Consider the following 16,498-nt stretch of genomic DNA (forward strand, 5'->3'; position numbering starts at 1 on the left):
TTCTCTCTTCTTGCATCCATCCTGTGACCTCACTGCTCAGAACCCCTGCAAAGTTGCCTGTTCTGTGTGTGACAGTGGTACAGCGGGTCAAGTTTAGGACTGCTGGTTTGATATTTGGCAATATCACAGATTTTGCTACGATACGAGCCAAAATGACTGGCAGTACAAAACGATCAATACGTATGATCCAGATAACACAATTCTGATAAAAGGTACACATACCACCAAAATGAGGTTGAGAGTGAAACTTATTGACATCATGTTTAACAGAAGGAAAAACAGTACTAGTGCGAGTGATGATGAGCTCGAGTCAGAAATGTAAATTGTGGTGTTGGTAGGGTTGCTAAAGAGCAAGCTGGATATCTGATACGGATCGAATTTTGCACGTTAGGATTGCTTTTTGAACTGATACATCCATCTGGATCGATATATTGTTACACCCCTAATATATACTTGAAGGGCAGAGTTAATCACAGGGCATCAGTTGATGAATTAACATTATGGATTCATAAGAACACAGGACAAGACTACCCCTCTCTTTGAGATTACCTCAGTGCTTTCACTTATCAGTCAAGCCCAACCTATCACAATTATGAGACAACGTGCCATTTTTATTTGCATACAACTATTTACAGAAGGCAGTCTAAATGCAGACAGAATATAACAAGACCCGATGACATGAATTATTCATAATTATTATAATGTTCTTATAAAGGTAATTTAGCAATAGATTGCTTTTTTCACTCTCCTGTAAAAGCACAGAAAGTTACGACATGTCCCCGTATTAATTATATGGTACACAGCCTTGTCTTCTGAGCCACTGTTTCTCTCACTGAATCCTTTATCCAGCCTCTGATGGGAGTGCGCTATGGTGTTTATTCAGTGCATGTAGTGCTATGAGCTGAGATCAGTGGAGGGAGGCTGGAGGCCTTTGCATAAACGCTTGTGACCGCCTGGCTGAGGTAATGGAATGTGCTGTGTGGAGCGGCCTGGCAGGTCAGCTCTCCCTCCTCTGATGTCAGAGAGGAGCAGCTCAGGCGGTCACGTTAGGGCCGGCTACTTGGCACCCTGGACAGCGGGAATGAACTCTTAGAGGGAGCTCTAAACGGTCTATCGATCCCTCTGAGCCTGCCCACTGCCATCAGCCACACGCGTGTGTGTGTGTGTGTCTGCCGCACTTCTGTACGTGTGTGTCTTTGTGTGTGTGCGTGCGTGTGTGTGTCTGCGTGTGTCTGTGTGTGTATGTGCATGTGTGTGTGCACGTGTGTGTGTGTGCATGTGATGCATTTATCCACTATCACATCATTCTGATCACGATGCAGGAGCAGATATAGACAAATTGAAACATTTACAGTGGGATTATTCAGACTTGGATAAAAAGATTAGTCAGCCAGAGGTCAGTACTCTGGATCAGGGAACAAAGGAATCCAATCTAATGACTTTATTCGTTGGGTATACTGACATCGTATTCTCGTTATTTCCTGAATATGTACATTTTTGCGTTCAAGTTGTACAAGTTCTCAGCCACCCCGGGAAATTGCAATATATTGTAAGAGAGAAGCACGTCCTTGGTTGGTGGCCAGACTTCCCTCCTCGCTCCAAGGTGATTTAGTGCTAATCGGCTTTTTATTACAAGCCGATGAATGGTCCATGTGAAATCTACATCTAGAGCAGAACAGGGTACAGGAAGGAGTAGCCCATCCCTCAGTGCCGTGAAAATGGCTCCGAGGGCCTGGGCTTTTAACAGGCTGGCACGGGTTCCGGGCACGTTGCCACCTGAGATGGCCGTCGAGCCTAGCAAAGTTGAGCATAACTGGGCTAAGCTAGGCTGAGCTTAGTCAAAGTAAGGTGTGCTGAGCCGGACTTAACCTATCTGACCTGAGTCAAGGGCAGTCGCTGCTGTTCAGAAATCAGTCGTGACTCATTCGCAGGCTCGCCTTCGATGATCCCCGTTGCCACGTTGGGGCTGTGGCGTAGTACTGCTGATGCCTCTGACGTTTCGTAGGCGTTTTCTTGTGATGTCTTGTCGATAGTATCAAAACCTCATTTTGCGCAGAAAGGCCTAGCTGACCTGAGTCGAATCATGCTCAGCTAGGCCGAGCCAAGTCGAGTTGGACTGGTGTCATCGAGGGGACAGTGAGCACTGGTGGGGAAGCCAACACTATACTGCATTTGTGGTAATGGCAGTGTTTTCAGTGTTTTCCCTGGTGCTCACTAGGGCCTATCACCAAATCCTCCTCCTCCTCCTCCTCCTCCTCCTCCTCCTCCCCTAGCGCATTCAATCTGCCACCATCTACATAATTAAGGCTGTGGAATTATGCTTCGGGAACCTCCAAACAGACTCCAAAGTCAAATGAATTTTTTTTCTTCTCTTGGCACGACCGACGCTGTCACGCAGAAGCCATTATCCACGCCGCGCCTCAGACTCCAGCTCCTGGTGCTCCTCCCCACCGCGCGCTGGAAGGAATGATTTAGAGCACAGGAAAAGAAACGCTGCGCGCGGCGGGAACGCTCTCTGTGAAAAGTGTCAAGCTCCTCTGCCGCTTTCAATCACAGCAAACTAGTCGAGCTAACCGCTAACTTTCCGCGAGGTGTCCGGTATGCGCAAGGAGATGGCGCAGTACTCAGGGAGGTCACAGGCTAGAGGAATGGAAAAGAAAGCACAGAGAATTTTTTTCAAATTGTTATGTGTGTGTGTGTGTGTGTGTGTGTGTGTGTGTGTGTGTGTGTGTGTGTGTGTGTGTGTGTCTGTCTGTCTGTCTGTCTTCACAAGATAGGAGAGGTCGGTTCCTGTTGTAACCATTCGCGCGAGCTTCTAGATGGGTGCTAGGTTGGAAGCGGAGATCCTGAGTCTGAAGAGAAGAGTCACTCTGCCGAAGGCTCCAGAACAATGACTCTCCCCCGCCATTGAACTCATTAGCGTGACACAGTTTGGCGTGCCCCACTCTCCCACAGAGAGGTCTGTCTGCGGTTTCCAGACAGCAAGGACAATCTCTCCTGTCCCAAAATAAATCCCAACACTTTCCCGTGCTCGCCGTTGTTTTCCCTTGACACACGCGTTAGGGTTGTCTCGGAATACCGATGATGCCTCTGACGTTTTTCAGGCAGATTGCCAGAGAATCACGCACTTGTGAAGCCTTGTCGATAGCATCGAAACCTCAGTCTGCGCAGAATAGTTTGGCGCCTGTTGGTGTCACGGTCTTACTACATTGTTGAAACTCTGTATCTTTTGCGCATATTTGCACCCAGGTGAATGACATACCATCAGCTATAACAGTCAGAGTCATCACTTGCTTGTTCAAAGCAATCAAAAGACTCCACAGGCACAGGCTTTGATTGGTTCAAATCAGTGGATCACTTGTAGTACTATAATAACGTGCTAGCTCGCTGCAGTTGGACAGTGTGAGGTCATAATCTGTAAGGCTGCAGGAGCTCAGTTCGTGTAGACATTTTTCCTTGGTTGTGTAATTTTACTTTGTGATTGTGATGCATGTATGTCCATTCCTTCACCCCCAGGCTGCCGGAGGTACGGATCTCTGACAACGGGCCGTACGAGTGCCACGTGGGCATCTACGACCGAGCGACCAGGGAGAAGGTGGTCCTGGCTTCGGGGAACGTCTTCCTGAATGTGATGGGTGAGTGTCCACGGGTCTCTCAATAACCAATCACAGATGTGCGCCGTATTCCCTGCATCGATGAATTATGATAATCTTTCTTTAACTAAGATCAGTTGTTACACTGCTATAAATCACATGGTACTGTAAATAATGTCATATACTGTATGTTGACTATTATTATGTTTTAAAATTTATTTTCTTAGCAACCATTATTATCTCTCACGTGATGTATGTCAGTCATTGAAGCAGCTTAATGATAAACAAAATATTTCAGATTCGCTACCTTGCTCAAAGATATAAGACTTATTTCAGAGTACATTATGTTACATGCCTGCCCTCTACCATTGGAAAACAGAGAATGATCATTATCCAAGCAGACCTAAACAATGCATGGTTTGTATCATCCATTTATAGAGATGAATATTTAATGAAGCTATGTGGTTTCACAGCTGTGTCCCACCTGATTTTCAAACCTGTGCCTCATCCATTACACAGAATTAACCGCAAGTATACCACATCTTTGCCGGGGAGGAGAATATCTGAATGCGTTACCCCCCAGACAAACACCTCCCATTGTTATCTTTCACTTTTTTATTTTATTTTTTTACAAAGGGTGTCCATCCAGGGGGAAAATGTCCCTATTTTTTTTACCATATAAAGTGTTGGGTCATTATTTACCCACCCTTCCCCCTGAAAGAGAGAACGGCTTCAGAAAGGTGTTTCATTAGGTTGTTTTCCCATCTACCCTTAAGCACGACTGATCACATCTCGGTTTTTCCACTGCTATTGCTCAAGGTGTTTTCTCTTCTATTACCCAAGCATCATTGCTCTTTTTTCCCCAATTTATATCTGCAATAACTCACATTACATCCATACAATGCACTTTAAGAGCAGCGTGTCAAATAAAATGAAGTTGATTGATGGATTGATAGAACTGGGAGAGAACAGCTGCAGTTTGGGGGGGGGGGGGGGGGGAGAGGGTAGCGATGGCATGTTGGATGCAAGCCATGAGACACAGGGAAGGAGTGGAGGCTCGTTAGCAGAACCAGCTCAGCATGATAAGGGGCTGTTTATGCAGAGGGCTGTGAGATGCACAGGAGTGAAACTTGGAGCTCTAGTACTCCTCACTGCACTCATAAACTATTCCATATATAATGTTACACGCTTACGTACACATTTTCCATGTCTCACTTTCTCTGTCTTTCATACTCAAACGTGCATGCATATGCACACACACGCATATACATGCACACACACACACACACACTCATCCGCTCTCCAGTCTGTGCTGCAGGGTCATGTTTAAACCATAGGCTCTTATTCTCAAACAGCAGTTATTACAGCATAATTAAGCCCAGAAGCAAATGGATTTTCTTTTTTCGGTCCAGAAAAAAAGAAATATAAATTGTCCTACCAAATGAGCTGAATTCCTCTATTTGCTTTGAGTACGTGCTCTTCCTCATTCTCCAGCAGATCTGTGTTATGTAATATATTTTAATTAAAAGGTGGTGATAGGGATGGTAATTTTGAACTGGAAATGATTTCCTCATTTTGGATTTGTTCCTTCTTTTTCTAACGTTTTTTTTTTTAATCTTTGGGTTTCTAAAATAAGCCCTTAACGGTGAAGTGAGGGGTGAGCTGGGGTTCCTGCGGTAGAATTTCACCCGTTTCTGCCGATTCCTGTTGCACTCTCAGGGAGATGGATCAGCTACAGGATGTCTGATGCTACACACTCCCACTGGCTCGCGTGAGAGACGTTCCTCTTGCCACTAATTGACCTGTGACCTCATCCATGGAGCAATGGGTGGCAGGATCCCTGTTTCTGGTATTACAAAAATTAACTTCAATCGTTCTATAAGGCAGATAAGTGCACCCCAGAAACAGAACACTAATTTCCATTTCAGAGACAATTAGAAAATAATGGCCAAAACTATTTTATAAATTATTAGGGGCAGCCATTTTTTCCAATCTTAAACAAATACACTACAATGTGAACGGATTCTGACTTTAAGATGAAGCAAACGGCCATGTTAGTTTCAAGCCAACAGTGTAAAAAGATGGTAGTGAAAGCATACCTCCGTGTGCAATGTTTGAATGTAAACCTGTGGGAAACAGTGATGAGCATACTCATATGAAAGATGCCAGTAATTCTCTGTATGTTCTCATTCCTTTTTTTGTGAGAAGAGAGTGTGTGTGTGTGTGCGTGCGTGCGTGCGTGTGTGTGTGAACATTTCGTGTCGCAATTTAGAATGAGTCTGAAGTCGAGGAGTGCTTACGTTGCCAGAATGTGAGACGCAGCATGGCGAAAATCTGGGACCTGAAATAGTGTGAGAACCTTTTCTCATAAAGGAGGATCTGCGTGGCCTTCAGTGTCATGGCTAATTGCTGTCTAAGCTGAAAAAGAATTATTCATAACCCATCAGTGTGCCAAGTTCACCGGGAAGGGAAAATAGGAAAGAGGAAAAAGAGAGAAAAAGAGACAAAAGTTAATTAATGGGAAACTGCAAGGAGGCAATTTTAATTTTTTAAAGGGCTTCATAAATAAGAATTATCATTTTAATGAATTCCTGCCAAGCAATTCTACCACTGTATCTGAAGGCCACACTGTGGAATTATGTAGCCCGTGTCACTCTGACTTCATTACTTTTTAATCTTTCGTCTTCGCCTGAGTGTTTCCCTGCCATTCCGCGCACCTGTCACAATGGACACTGGAAGGCTGGAAGGCAAGCAGGACAGCGTTTCTTAGAAGGCTTTTTTGGAAAACACAATGGCAGAAATGAAAGCAAAGAGGCTGAGATATCCAAAGCTTACAATAGCACATACTCTCAGCAAACTGTATTCTCTCTCGACTGCCTTACCCATAGGCACAGAGCCACTGAAATAAATATCAGTTTAGAAGATCTTTTTGTACATTCCTTCCTGAAATAACTCAGGCTTTTTAAAACAATGTATTGAAAAAGATTTGGTCTCCCGTGGCACATCGCAGCTGAAAGGCGGACAATGACCTGAGTTGCTTCCTCGGACCTGGGTTGGGTGCCCCTCGTCTGTGCCAGCCCTGGGGTTTTCCTCTGCGGGGAGTGGGAAAAAAAAAAATGAATCCCACAAATCCAGTCCATGATGCCATTTACAGGTCCGCCCTCTGTTACATACATGCCCACAAGTAGCATAAAAGCAGCTTAGCTAGCCTTCCAGAACTTACTTCCTTAATTGCGCATGATTGTTATTCATTATTAATGTTTCACTTGACTATCTGTGCAGCCCCTCTGCACCTTAAATCATGCGTTCCTCTGAAGTCACTAGCCGTAAATGACCTTGAGACAATGCCAAATTAGTCCAGCCGAGGAAAAAATTAGATCAATTATGTTAGCCGTGAGCGTTGTCTGCGATGGCGAATCTCAGATCAACTCCGGGCGTCTAAATGTCCATGGGTACAACAACGGTGTCTAATTATTTGACATGAAACTTTTTGTTTGGTTTTAATCACTGATCAATGCCGTGATGCAGAACAGTGAGTGAAGGAGGTTTATTTTTTTAATAACTCTAATAATGCAATGACAATGTTTAAAATTCATTTCTTAAAACATTTGTGTCAATGTTCGTCTTGTAAAACTATAACTCCATCGATTCACTTCTGTGTTTGTATGTCAGGGCACGTAATCTCTGAGATCCCTCTGTTTTAACCTTTCCAAGGAGCGTGAGAGGTAATTGAGAGAACACCCTTCATAAGACAGCTGGAGTTTGTATTTATATGCTGGGGAACAGGGCAAATGAGCTATGAGGTGTTTGGGGAGTAATTATTCTTTCATCCCATAAAACCAGGATTCGTTTCAATTACGGACCTGACTTTAATTATGCCGTGTATATATTTAGCCAGTGGTTTGTAAATGGCTGTTGTTAATGCAGCCCTCCTAACCCTTGTGGACTAGGCCTCCTGTAGACACAAATGCATGGTTTAGCACTGAGATCCTTGTGTTGCATGGATTGACAGGAAACAGGCTTTTTTTTGTTGTTGTTGTTGATCAGACCAGGTTGTAGAACCTGGCTGTAGAACACCGAGCCCCATGTTAGTGTGCAAAAATACTAGACTCTTCTTTCATTTTGATGGTGAAGAATGATTTTTTTTTTGCACAGACTAATATTCCATTAATATGAACAATAATTCTACTCTATTCTATTGTGTTCTAAAAGAAACTAATTCTGTTTGTTCTATTTTGCAAAGAATATGATAATTGGATCTAGTAGGATCTAGGGCGATCGTCTGTCTGTTCAGATCGGCAAGACATGACCCATAGGAATCGCTGGTCGGGGAGGGGGCGGGGCTGGGGGGGTGGTTGCTGGATGTTGGGTTTCTCATGAACAGGTCATTTTTGAGTTTTGCAGCTTTCATTAGTCAAAATTGATTGACTAGCCTAGTCAGTCAAATTAGTACTTTCTATTATATGCTATCATTAGGTTATAATTATACAGCCTTCAGGGTTTTTGCTAATAATCAAACATGGTGCTGTGCCACAGCACGAATTAGAGCGTCTAGGCAACATAAATCCCTGCAACATTCTGAAAAATAATCTGACCACCACAATGCAAGGAACGCTCAGAACATCTATAATACCGCATGCAGTGTATATCATCCGAAGTTAAAAAAGAAGTTAAAAAGAAACGAACAGCAAACTCAATATAAAACAAATGATTAAGTAATATGTTTAAAGCCACAAAAGTCAATGTTGAAAATGAACAATAAAGTAATGTTATCATGTACCTAACAAAAAACTTCTGAAGACTTTCAAAAAATAATTTTCACCTGACACTGGTCTTCAGTGTGTGGGCGCCTGCCATGATAGCCAGGAACATCTACACATCTTATTAAAATGTGACAGTGGTTAAGAACTATTGTCCAATACTTATATATTGTCCTATGAATTTGTTGCTCATCGTCACACAAAAAAAGTTTTTTTTTTTCAACTGTTAAAAATATATAAACAGTGGGCGGTGTATACATATACAGTGAGGAACTGGAAACTGCACTGGAAACAATACTTAAGTATTTCAGCAAATTAGCACTCAGCAATAAACATATATTTCTAGTCCCTCTCAACTGGCCAAGCTAGCTTTAAGGTAGGTCTCACAGCATGGTTGTTATCACAGATGGATAGCTAGCCAACTATTGAATTATATTCAAAACAGAAGCTAAACTATAAATGTGGTCATTCTCAAAGTTACATAACAAAATGTATCCCATATGAGCTCAGTACGAAACACCTCTTCTACTTTCCAATTATAGGATGATTCCTTATTTTATGGGATGGCTGGCAACTGTAAACTATAACTGGACTAGCTACTCACTATAGTCATTCATGGACAACAAGCTGACTATGCTTGAGTTGGCAGAGGCTGGACATATCCGTTAACACTATTGCAAGTATAAAATTGTAATCGTTGGCTTGCCAGCAATTTACGACAAAAAAATTTGTTGTCCACATCCATTCTATTGAATTAGACTTTGATGCCCAATAATTTAGAACTGTGATTAAGCCTTTGTCTGTGTTACTTCATAGCTGGGCAATTATGTAAAAAAACAATGCGCACCTCCCATCCATCCTTCCATCCATCCATTATCTATACCCGCTTATCTATTCCTGGGTCGCAGGTTGTGCTGAAGCCTATCCCAGGGTGCATTGGTCAAGAGGCGGGAACACACCCTGGATAGGTTGCGAATCTATCACAGCCACAGCTCCCAGCCATTCAGTAGTCAGCCAAGCCGTAGTGTATTATTTCTCTTCTTTTTCCATTCTCTTCTCCATTTTCCTCTTCTTTCATGTTTGGCTACTTTCTCGTCCTCTTTGTACCCATTCAATTATTCTTATGTACTTGAAATCACTCTGAGATTTCCATCTGTGAGAGCACAATGCCTCCTGTGGTACACGCCGGTTCCTGTCCTCTCTAAAATGGCATACACTTGAGTGTACTCTAGCAGTTTTCTGCGTTGAATGCGACTTGGAGAATAACGGTTGTCATTCCTGACGTGAAGTACTAGAAAACTTCTCAACATAACACTCTCTCAGTGAATTTTAAAATCTTTTTATTTTTATTTTCAGAAATGTTTGCTCTTGCTTCAAGATTCTATTGCGGCTGCATGTAAAGCATTCATGAAAAAATATGTACGTGCGCACACACACTCATAAAGTATCCACACACAAGTATATAAAGACCGCAGACAAAGTAACACTCTTATGCATACTTATATTCATTATGCTGGGACAAACCCATGTACATAATGCACACAATAATAATAATTCCTTGCATTGATATAATTCCTTTCTCACCATCTGGTGACTCAAAGGACTTTATCGTAATGACGGAGGAAACTCACCTCAACCACCACCAATGTGTAGCACGGCAGCCATTTTATACCACACATCAGCTGAGGTGGAGAGAGAGAAGAATATTTAGCTAATTAAATCTGGGGATGATTAGATTTCAGGTTGAGAATTTAGCCAGGACACTAGGATCCCCCAACTCAGGACCTTGGTTTAATGCCTCAATTGAAGGACAGCATCTCCTACAGCGTTGTGTCCTCATCATAGCATTGGGGTTTATTTGACACAAGGGAAGATTGCACCCTACTCGCCCACCAACACCACTTCCAGCAGCAACTTAGTTTTCCCAGGAGGTCTCCCATCCAAGTAATAACCAAACATGCACTTGCTTAGTTGCAGCCATTTAGCAGGAGCAGGGTACATGGTGGTATGGCTGATGGTATATCATCCACAGTCATCCACAGTGCACAGACAGTCAAGCACACATGCTTACTTGGCCAGGGGTCTGCAACCCTGGTCCTGAAGAGCCACAAAGCCACTTTTTTTTTGTTCACCTTAAAATCAGCACTCAATTCAGACCCAGTTGATCAGCTGAAAATAGTTAACTGAGCAATCAACTGGTCAATTAAGTGCAGCGTAACAAAAAAAACTTAGCAGAGCCTGTGGCTGTCCAGGACCAGGGTTGCAGACCCCTGTACTAGCCACACATGTGTAACACAGGATCTCATGGACGCATGCATATCCGCAAGCACTGGCATGATGTGGTATGAAGAGAAAAATTTAAAAGCTATTGATTTAATCTTTGACAGATTTGAATCTGTTTGCAGTTAAAGATTGCCAACTCTTTTTCCGTTTCTATTTTTCCCTTTCTTTTCTCTAGGGAGATTAAACTCCTCCTTTAGATACGTTTTCATTAAGGCAAAGAATGGTTTGTTGGGGAATGTGAGAAATATTTTAATGAGTAAATAATGAAAATATATTGACCTGTGACCTACACCAGATATTTTGGATGACGTGTGAATTAAAGCTATTGTCTTTTCCTGTTGAATTTCCAATTGTTTAAGTACCTCTATATAATTTTCCCAGACAAGCCAGATGATGATTGGTAGCGTGTGTGTATGTGTGTTTGCTCGTGTGTGTGTGTGCGTGTATGTGTGCAGTGTCAGTGCCCACCATTAGCTTAGACTAAGCCATAAGCTTCACACTTGGCATTGTGTATATGTGGCTAAAAGGTCCGACTAATGTTCAGCTGCTTGTGTATTATTTATTTTTTCTGGGTCCAGCTGAGCTGTTGTTGAACAGATTGCTGTATGGCTTGGCCTGGCAGGCCCAGGCAGTCTCTACTGTTATTTTCACTGTGTGAGCCCCGGGCTGTTTATTAAAGACTGCAGGACATCACATCCTTAAACTGCCCGTTTTTTATCGTGAAGAGTCCCGCCCTGTCTGGAGCTGCCTGAGGATGCCCTGCCCCCTATGGTCAAGCACTGCGTCCCGCTGTTTTCACTGGACAGCGTCAAAAACACTGGTCCTCACTGTATTCATGCTTCATATGACCCACAGCTAGCAGGTGCAATGGAAGGCAGTTGGCTAGTTGTTCATGAAATGTTTTGATGACATTTAATGACTGTGCAGACAATCCCCTTTAGGTTACTGTGGTGCCAGCTGACTAGGATATTCCAACAATAGACCTATGTTTTTTATTAAAGGAATTAGCATGCCCTAAACATGAGTGAAAATGGCAGGATCTACTTTAAAGATTTATAGAAACTTTATGCTATTTAGTATTTAGTCTGATACATAGCGCAATTACTACAGAGGTGTTCTTTTGGTGGTGTGTTTTTCTTTGGAAGCCGGTTAGGATTTGATGAGCCTACACACTGCTGTGTAGTTTAGTGTGTAGGCTTTTCTATTCATTAAATCAGGATTGGTGGAAGATTTCATTATGGTAGCTGTGTTCTGATTCATTTATTTATACAATTTGTACACTGACCATTGACAAATAGGACCCTAAACTCGTAATTTTAATCTTTGTAACATTAGATCTTACATAACTTAACTAACCTTATGGGAGCCAATGAAAGAATGAATAAAGTTTTCCAGATGAGAGGCCTAGTGCATAATAGCACAATTTGGCTTATACAGTATGCCATCATGATAGCACTTTCAAATTTGATAACAATGCTTCAACGAGCTACCAAATTGCATTAGAAATTTCTGACAAATTTAAGCTATCCTTATCTGTGAAATGGGCCGAGTGATTGTTAGCATTCTTTGCCAGTTGTAAAAAAAAAAAAAAAAGCAATACCAGCTCAAAACCTAGTATATGGCTGGACGAGCCACTCACTCAGTCACAGACATTCGCTTTTGTAGGGCTGGCCCCGCTGTTGTGGTCCAGCCAAAAAAGGACAATTTAATTTCCCTTCTTTCTGTTCCCTTTACACCAGGACGGTCTAGTTTCAGAAAGAAATCTGGGTTGGTAAATGTCACACTGCGGTTCGCGTGGCGCTGAAGTGTGAGACGCGGACGTGCCCGCGCGCCCCTCAGCTTCCCTTTCCCCTGCCAGCGCGCTCAGAGATTCCACAGTCTTCTCCGGCCGCGGCTAACAGAGAGGCCGGGACACGCGATAAATTGGCAAGGATAAAAAAAAAAGTGTAGATTTAAAAGCTCCTGAATGCAGCCGGCGGGCCTGCAGCGAATGGATTTGTTCTCCTTTTGCCAGTTTCCTTAAGCCGAATACAAATTAGATGAGGTGAGTTGGGGGGTGGGTGGGGTGGGGAGGGGGGGAGAGAAATACATTTTCCATCCTAGGCACTATTTTTTTAAGGTGTGACTGTGCAGTTAACCCATGAGCTATGTAAAATGCAAAAGTTGTGTATGAAATGGATGTTAAAACTAGGACTTTTGGGACTGGGAGAAGCACGATGCTTGTAATGACCCCTCCAGGGACTACACACACAACCCACATACATGCACACACATACGCATACACACAGACGCACACACTACACATGCACACAGGCTTTGCCTCTTCTTTATTTAGCACACTGGTGTTTCATGTCTGATAGTAACTTGGTTGTGGAACAGGCGGGAGGGGGCTTTTAAATGAGATGCATGCAGTTTCTGAGGAGAATTTTTAGTGTTCTTACTTATTTTTTATGTGTATGAGTTATGCTGTACGGACACGGTGCAACTTGAAAAATCTTAAGATTGCAGGTCCCCTCACAGTGGACTGCTTTCATTCACAAAAGTCACAATTTGCAATGGTTTAAGTTTCAGGCTACTGCAAACCCTCCTTCCCCACACATGTATGACTTTCATGTTGCTTGTATGGTGAAGGAGGATGTAATATTTTAGTAAAAAAAGTGACCAAACGCAGGAGTAGAGGCGTGCATATTTTACTGCTTGACTGCTGGGCATACACCAACAAAATGTCCAAACACAATCAGGTAAAGTAGCTGCTGTAACTAGCTCTACCAGAAACTATTGCTGTTTAGTAACCAACCATTATAAACTACTGTTGCTTTATGATTATGTTACAGAAAAGAATGTCAATACATTTTGGACCTGGCAGAATCTTTCAAAATCATGCTAATCCATCCTTTTCGTATATTGAATAGATTCTGAACTACAGAGTACCACATACAGAAATGATGTGTGACATGCTCGACAATGTGCTCATTGAGATTTATTAGAGAATAATTGATACGGCATTGGAAGAACCTAGGTTAGGCCTTGGTCTTTTTCTTTCCCATTGTTTTTTTATTTTTTTGCTTTTTACAAGTCTCCATGAATCACAGGGAAGTGGTCTAATACACAGTGTAAGTCTATCCAAATGCAGGTCCTGTGCTATTCAATATTTAGGCAACTGGAATTCAGCACTCACACCTAAAGACATTTTTAAGTTTGGCTAATCATCATTGATTCCCTTAATGGTGTGTACAGATCACTGTGAGCAGAGTACACATCATTTTTTACTTTTTTATTTTAATGATCAGCCTCATTACACCAGATAATGAACAAATATGATGACATTTCATATGAAGTGTATGTATATGGGTAATCATCGTTATTGATTTTTTTGGGGTGGTTATTCTTCCAAAAATCTGTAAAAGCCATATAAAATAGGCCTGCATACAAAAACTAGGTTTCTGCTGCCTATTTGCAGCCATTGTAGATTCATTCTGATGCAACATTTCTCATGCTGTGACACATTATGGCTGAAAATTGCAGCATTTCTGAATTTTGTCAGGACGTAGAGAGAGGTCTGAAGAACAAAGAGACAATTACACACAGGTCATAGACCCTCTTACACTGCATGAGCTACAACACTAGAATTCTCCTAACATGTTCCTTCAACGCTGAAAATTGGTTAGCATCTTATAGGTCATGACGATATTACGGCAAAATTGTACAATGTTCGTCCGGCATTATGAATTTCCCAAAAGGCTTCTTAAAGGGCACCGACGGCTGCTCTCAGCAAAGCTGTCACCTTCACAGGCATCAGCATGTAGGAGCTGGCACATTTCTCTGAAGAAAAGTCCCATTGCTCATTTTTTCTGGAGAAAAGAGCGTTTTAAAAAATGAAGCCCAAATAAAGTGTTAAGGAGCGACTCACACCAAGTTAATGGCCCTTGCTAGGCAGATTCAATAATGTATGGAACCTCCGACCAGGCACTTTCTCCTCAGTTTTTATTTTCTCATATAACAGCTGAGTTGCCTTTCATGATTTCCACCGCCGCTGCCGAAATCGATTTTATTAATGTAACATATTGTGCCGTTTTATGGGGGGCAGAACCGAATGAAATCCCACTCAGCTAAAGCCACATGAAGGTGTGTCGGTGGAAAGAGATCTAGACGCAGAGGAAAATTTGATGAGAAACATCTCCAGCCGGCAGTTTTCAAAGTCAAAATGTTTGTCAGATTGCCCCTGAACTGATCGACCGGACTGGGAGTGAGTGACACCTTGTTTGTGATAATGAAGACTCTACCACTTGGCAGCGAGCACGCAGGGTGACTTTGCCGGAGAGTCTATCCCCACTTGTTCTAACCCTCTGTGACCGAATGAGTGGGGAGGGAAGACAGTCCAGGCACCTGCCTTACAATTACAGACCTGCTATTTCAGGCAGGCAAGAGAAGTGATCTCTACCAGCTATTCAAACCCTGCTAAAACTGAGTAAACACACTGGTTGCAGCCTAGCACTGTAATTACTAAGATCTCTGCAGCCCTACGGCAGGGATATCTCACTGGTTCTCCATGTGATTGAGACACAAAAAAGACTGCACTCTACCATCAATGTTCATGTCCTGAAAAAAAAAAAACTTCCGAAAAGCACTTAAGTCATTTGTTTTACGCAAAGTATTATTAGGAGCGTTGTCCTGTTGTGTTCTACAGCACAAAGTTCCAAAAGACCCATTGCAAACCGCAGTTTCAAAGTGAATACGTCATAAATGGAGGAACTAAGGGGATAAAGGTTTAATCTATCCCAAATAGCACCGTAATTACCCGCAAATCATAGACTCTTTTTGTGGTCTGAACACTTGGAGCTGGTGAGGGTGCCTTCTTTCTTGCTGTCATTTTCACATTTTCTCCATCTAGCGCTGAGGCATTATGGTACTGGAGCTGACTCCAGCAGTGCGCTGCTCAGAGACAGAGAGAGAGGGACGCAGAGAGAGAACAAGCGTGGAATTGCAGCACACGGGGGACAATGAAAAGAGATAGTTACATTTGCAATGGGAAAATCAACAAAAATGCATCTGAAAATCTGTGTAGATTAACTCTGTGTGTGAGCTTCTATAATCTTGTGACTAGTTTATTGCCCAATAACTGTCCCCATATTAACGGTCTCAAAAAAAATCATACTTCATAAGTACTTATGCATGTATGGACTCTTTTACAACACTGTTAATAGGCTCATCGAGTGACTTTGATATGTGCAAAGAGAATATAATGCTTTTACACATATTTTCTTTGTTAAACAAAATTATTTAAAAATGTGTTTTCTTCAGGAGTTAAGCAGTATTGAGGACACAGCAGGAGCAGAGCCTGCAATTTAATTGATCCCCAATTTGTCTGAAATTCCTTCTTCACACATTTGCAGACATGTAAAAAAAATCCAATTTCACATTGGGGTTTGAAACCCTCATTTTGTTGTTGTAATAATAATAATAATAATAATAATTCATATGAATGTACTATTTATTTTAAAAGCACCTTTTGTTCTTGGCTGAATGTATTGCTGTACTGTCCGTTTGTGCTTTATTTCCATTAATAGTAAATCAGTATAACAATATGCAGTATGTTGGGGGCTATAAAAACAATGACTAACTACAGTACATTTTTTTGAGCATTAGTGATGCTTCAGAAAATAAAAAGCATGGAATTCTATACAAGCTGACTAGTAAAATATGTCCTTCATATAAAAAAAGCTATTGTATCCACAGGCAACCTTTTCAGAGTCAATTTGCGGTGTTTGGCAATCTGCTGAGAGTGAAATATATCAAGTGGAAAATGGACCTCTTTGTTCTGGGGAACAATGATGACAAATTCCCTCAACTACAAACTATACA

The 16,498-nt window shown here is 42.1% G+C and overlaps 1 protein-coding gene across 2 annotated transcripts in view; it reads left to right on the forward strand.

The window, feature by feature from the left end:
* Positions 1-16,498, forward strand: part of LOC135237907 (immunoglobulin superfamily member 21-like) — a 240,079-nt gene that overhangs the window by 183,333 nt on the left and 40,248 nt on the right. For both annotated transcript variants that reach the window (XM_064305459.1, XM_064305458.1), the window contains one exon: positions 3,517-3,635. In XM_064305459.1, the coding sequence (XP_064161529.1) occupies positions 3,517-3,635 (119 nt within the window). The remainder of the gene's footprint in view (positions 1-3,516; positions 3,636-16,498) is intronic.

The sequence above is a fragment of the Anguilla rostrata genome, chromosome 13, assembly GCF_018555375.3.
Source record: "Anguilla rostrata isolate EN2019 chromosome 13, ASM1855537v3, whole genome shotgun sequence".
Taxonomy (NCBI): Eukaryota; Metazoa; Chordata; class Actinopteri; order Anguilliformes; family Anguillidae; genus Anguilla; species Anguilla rostrata.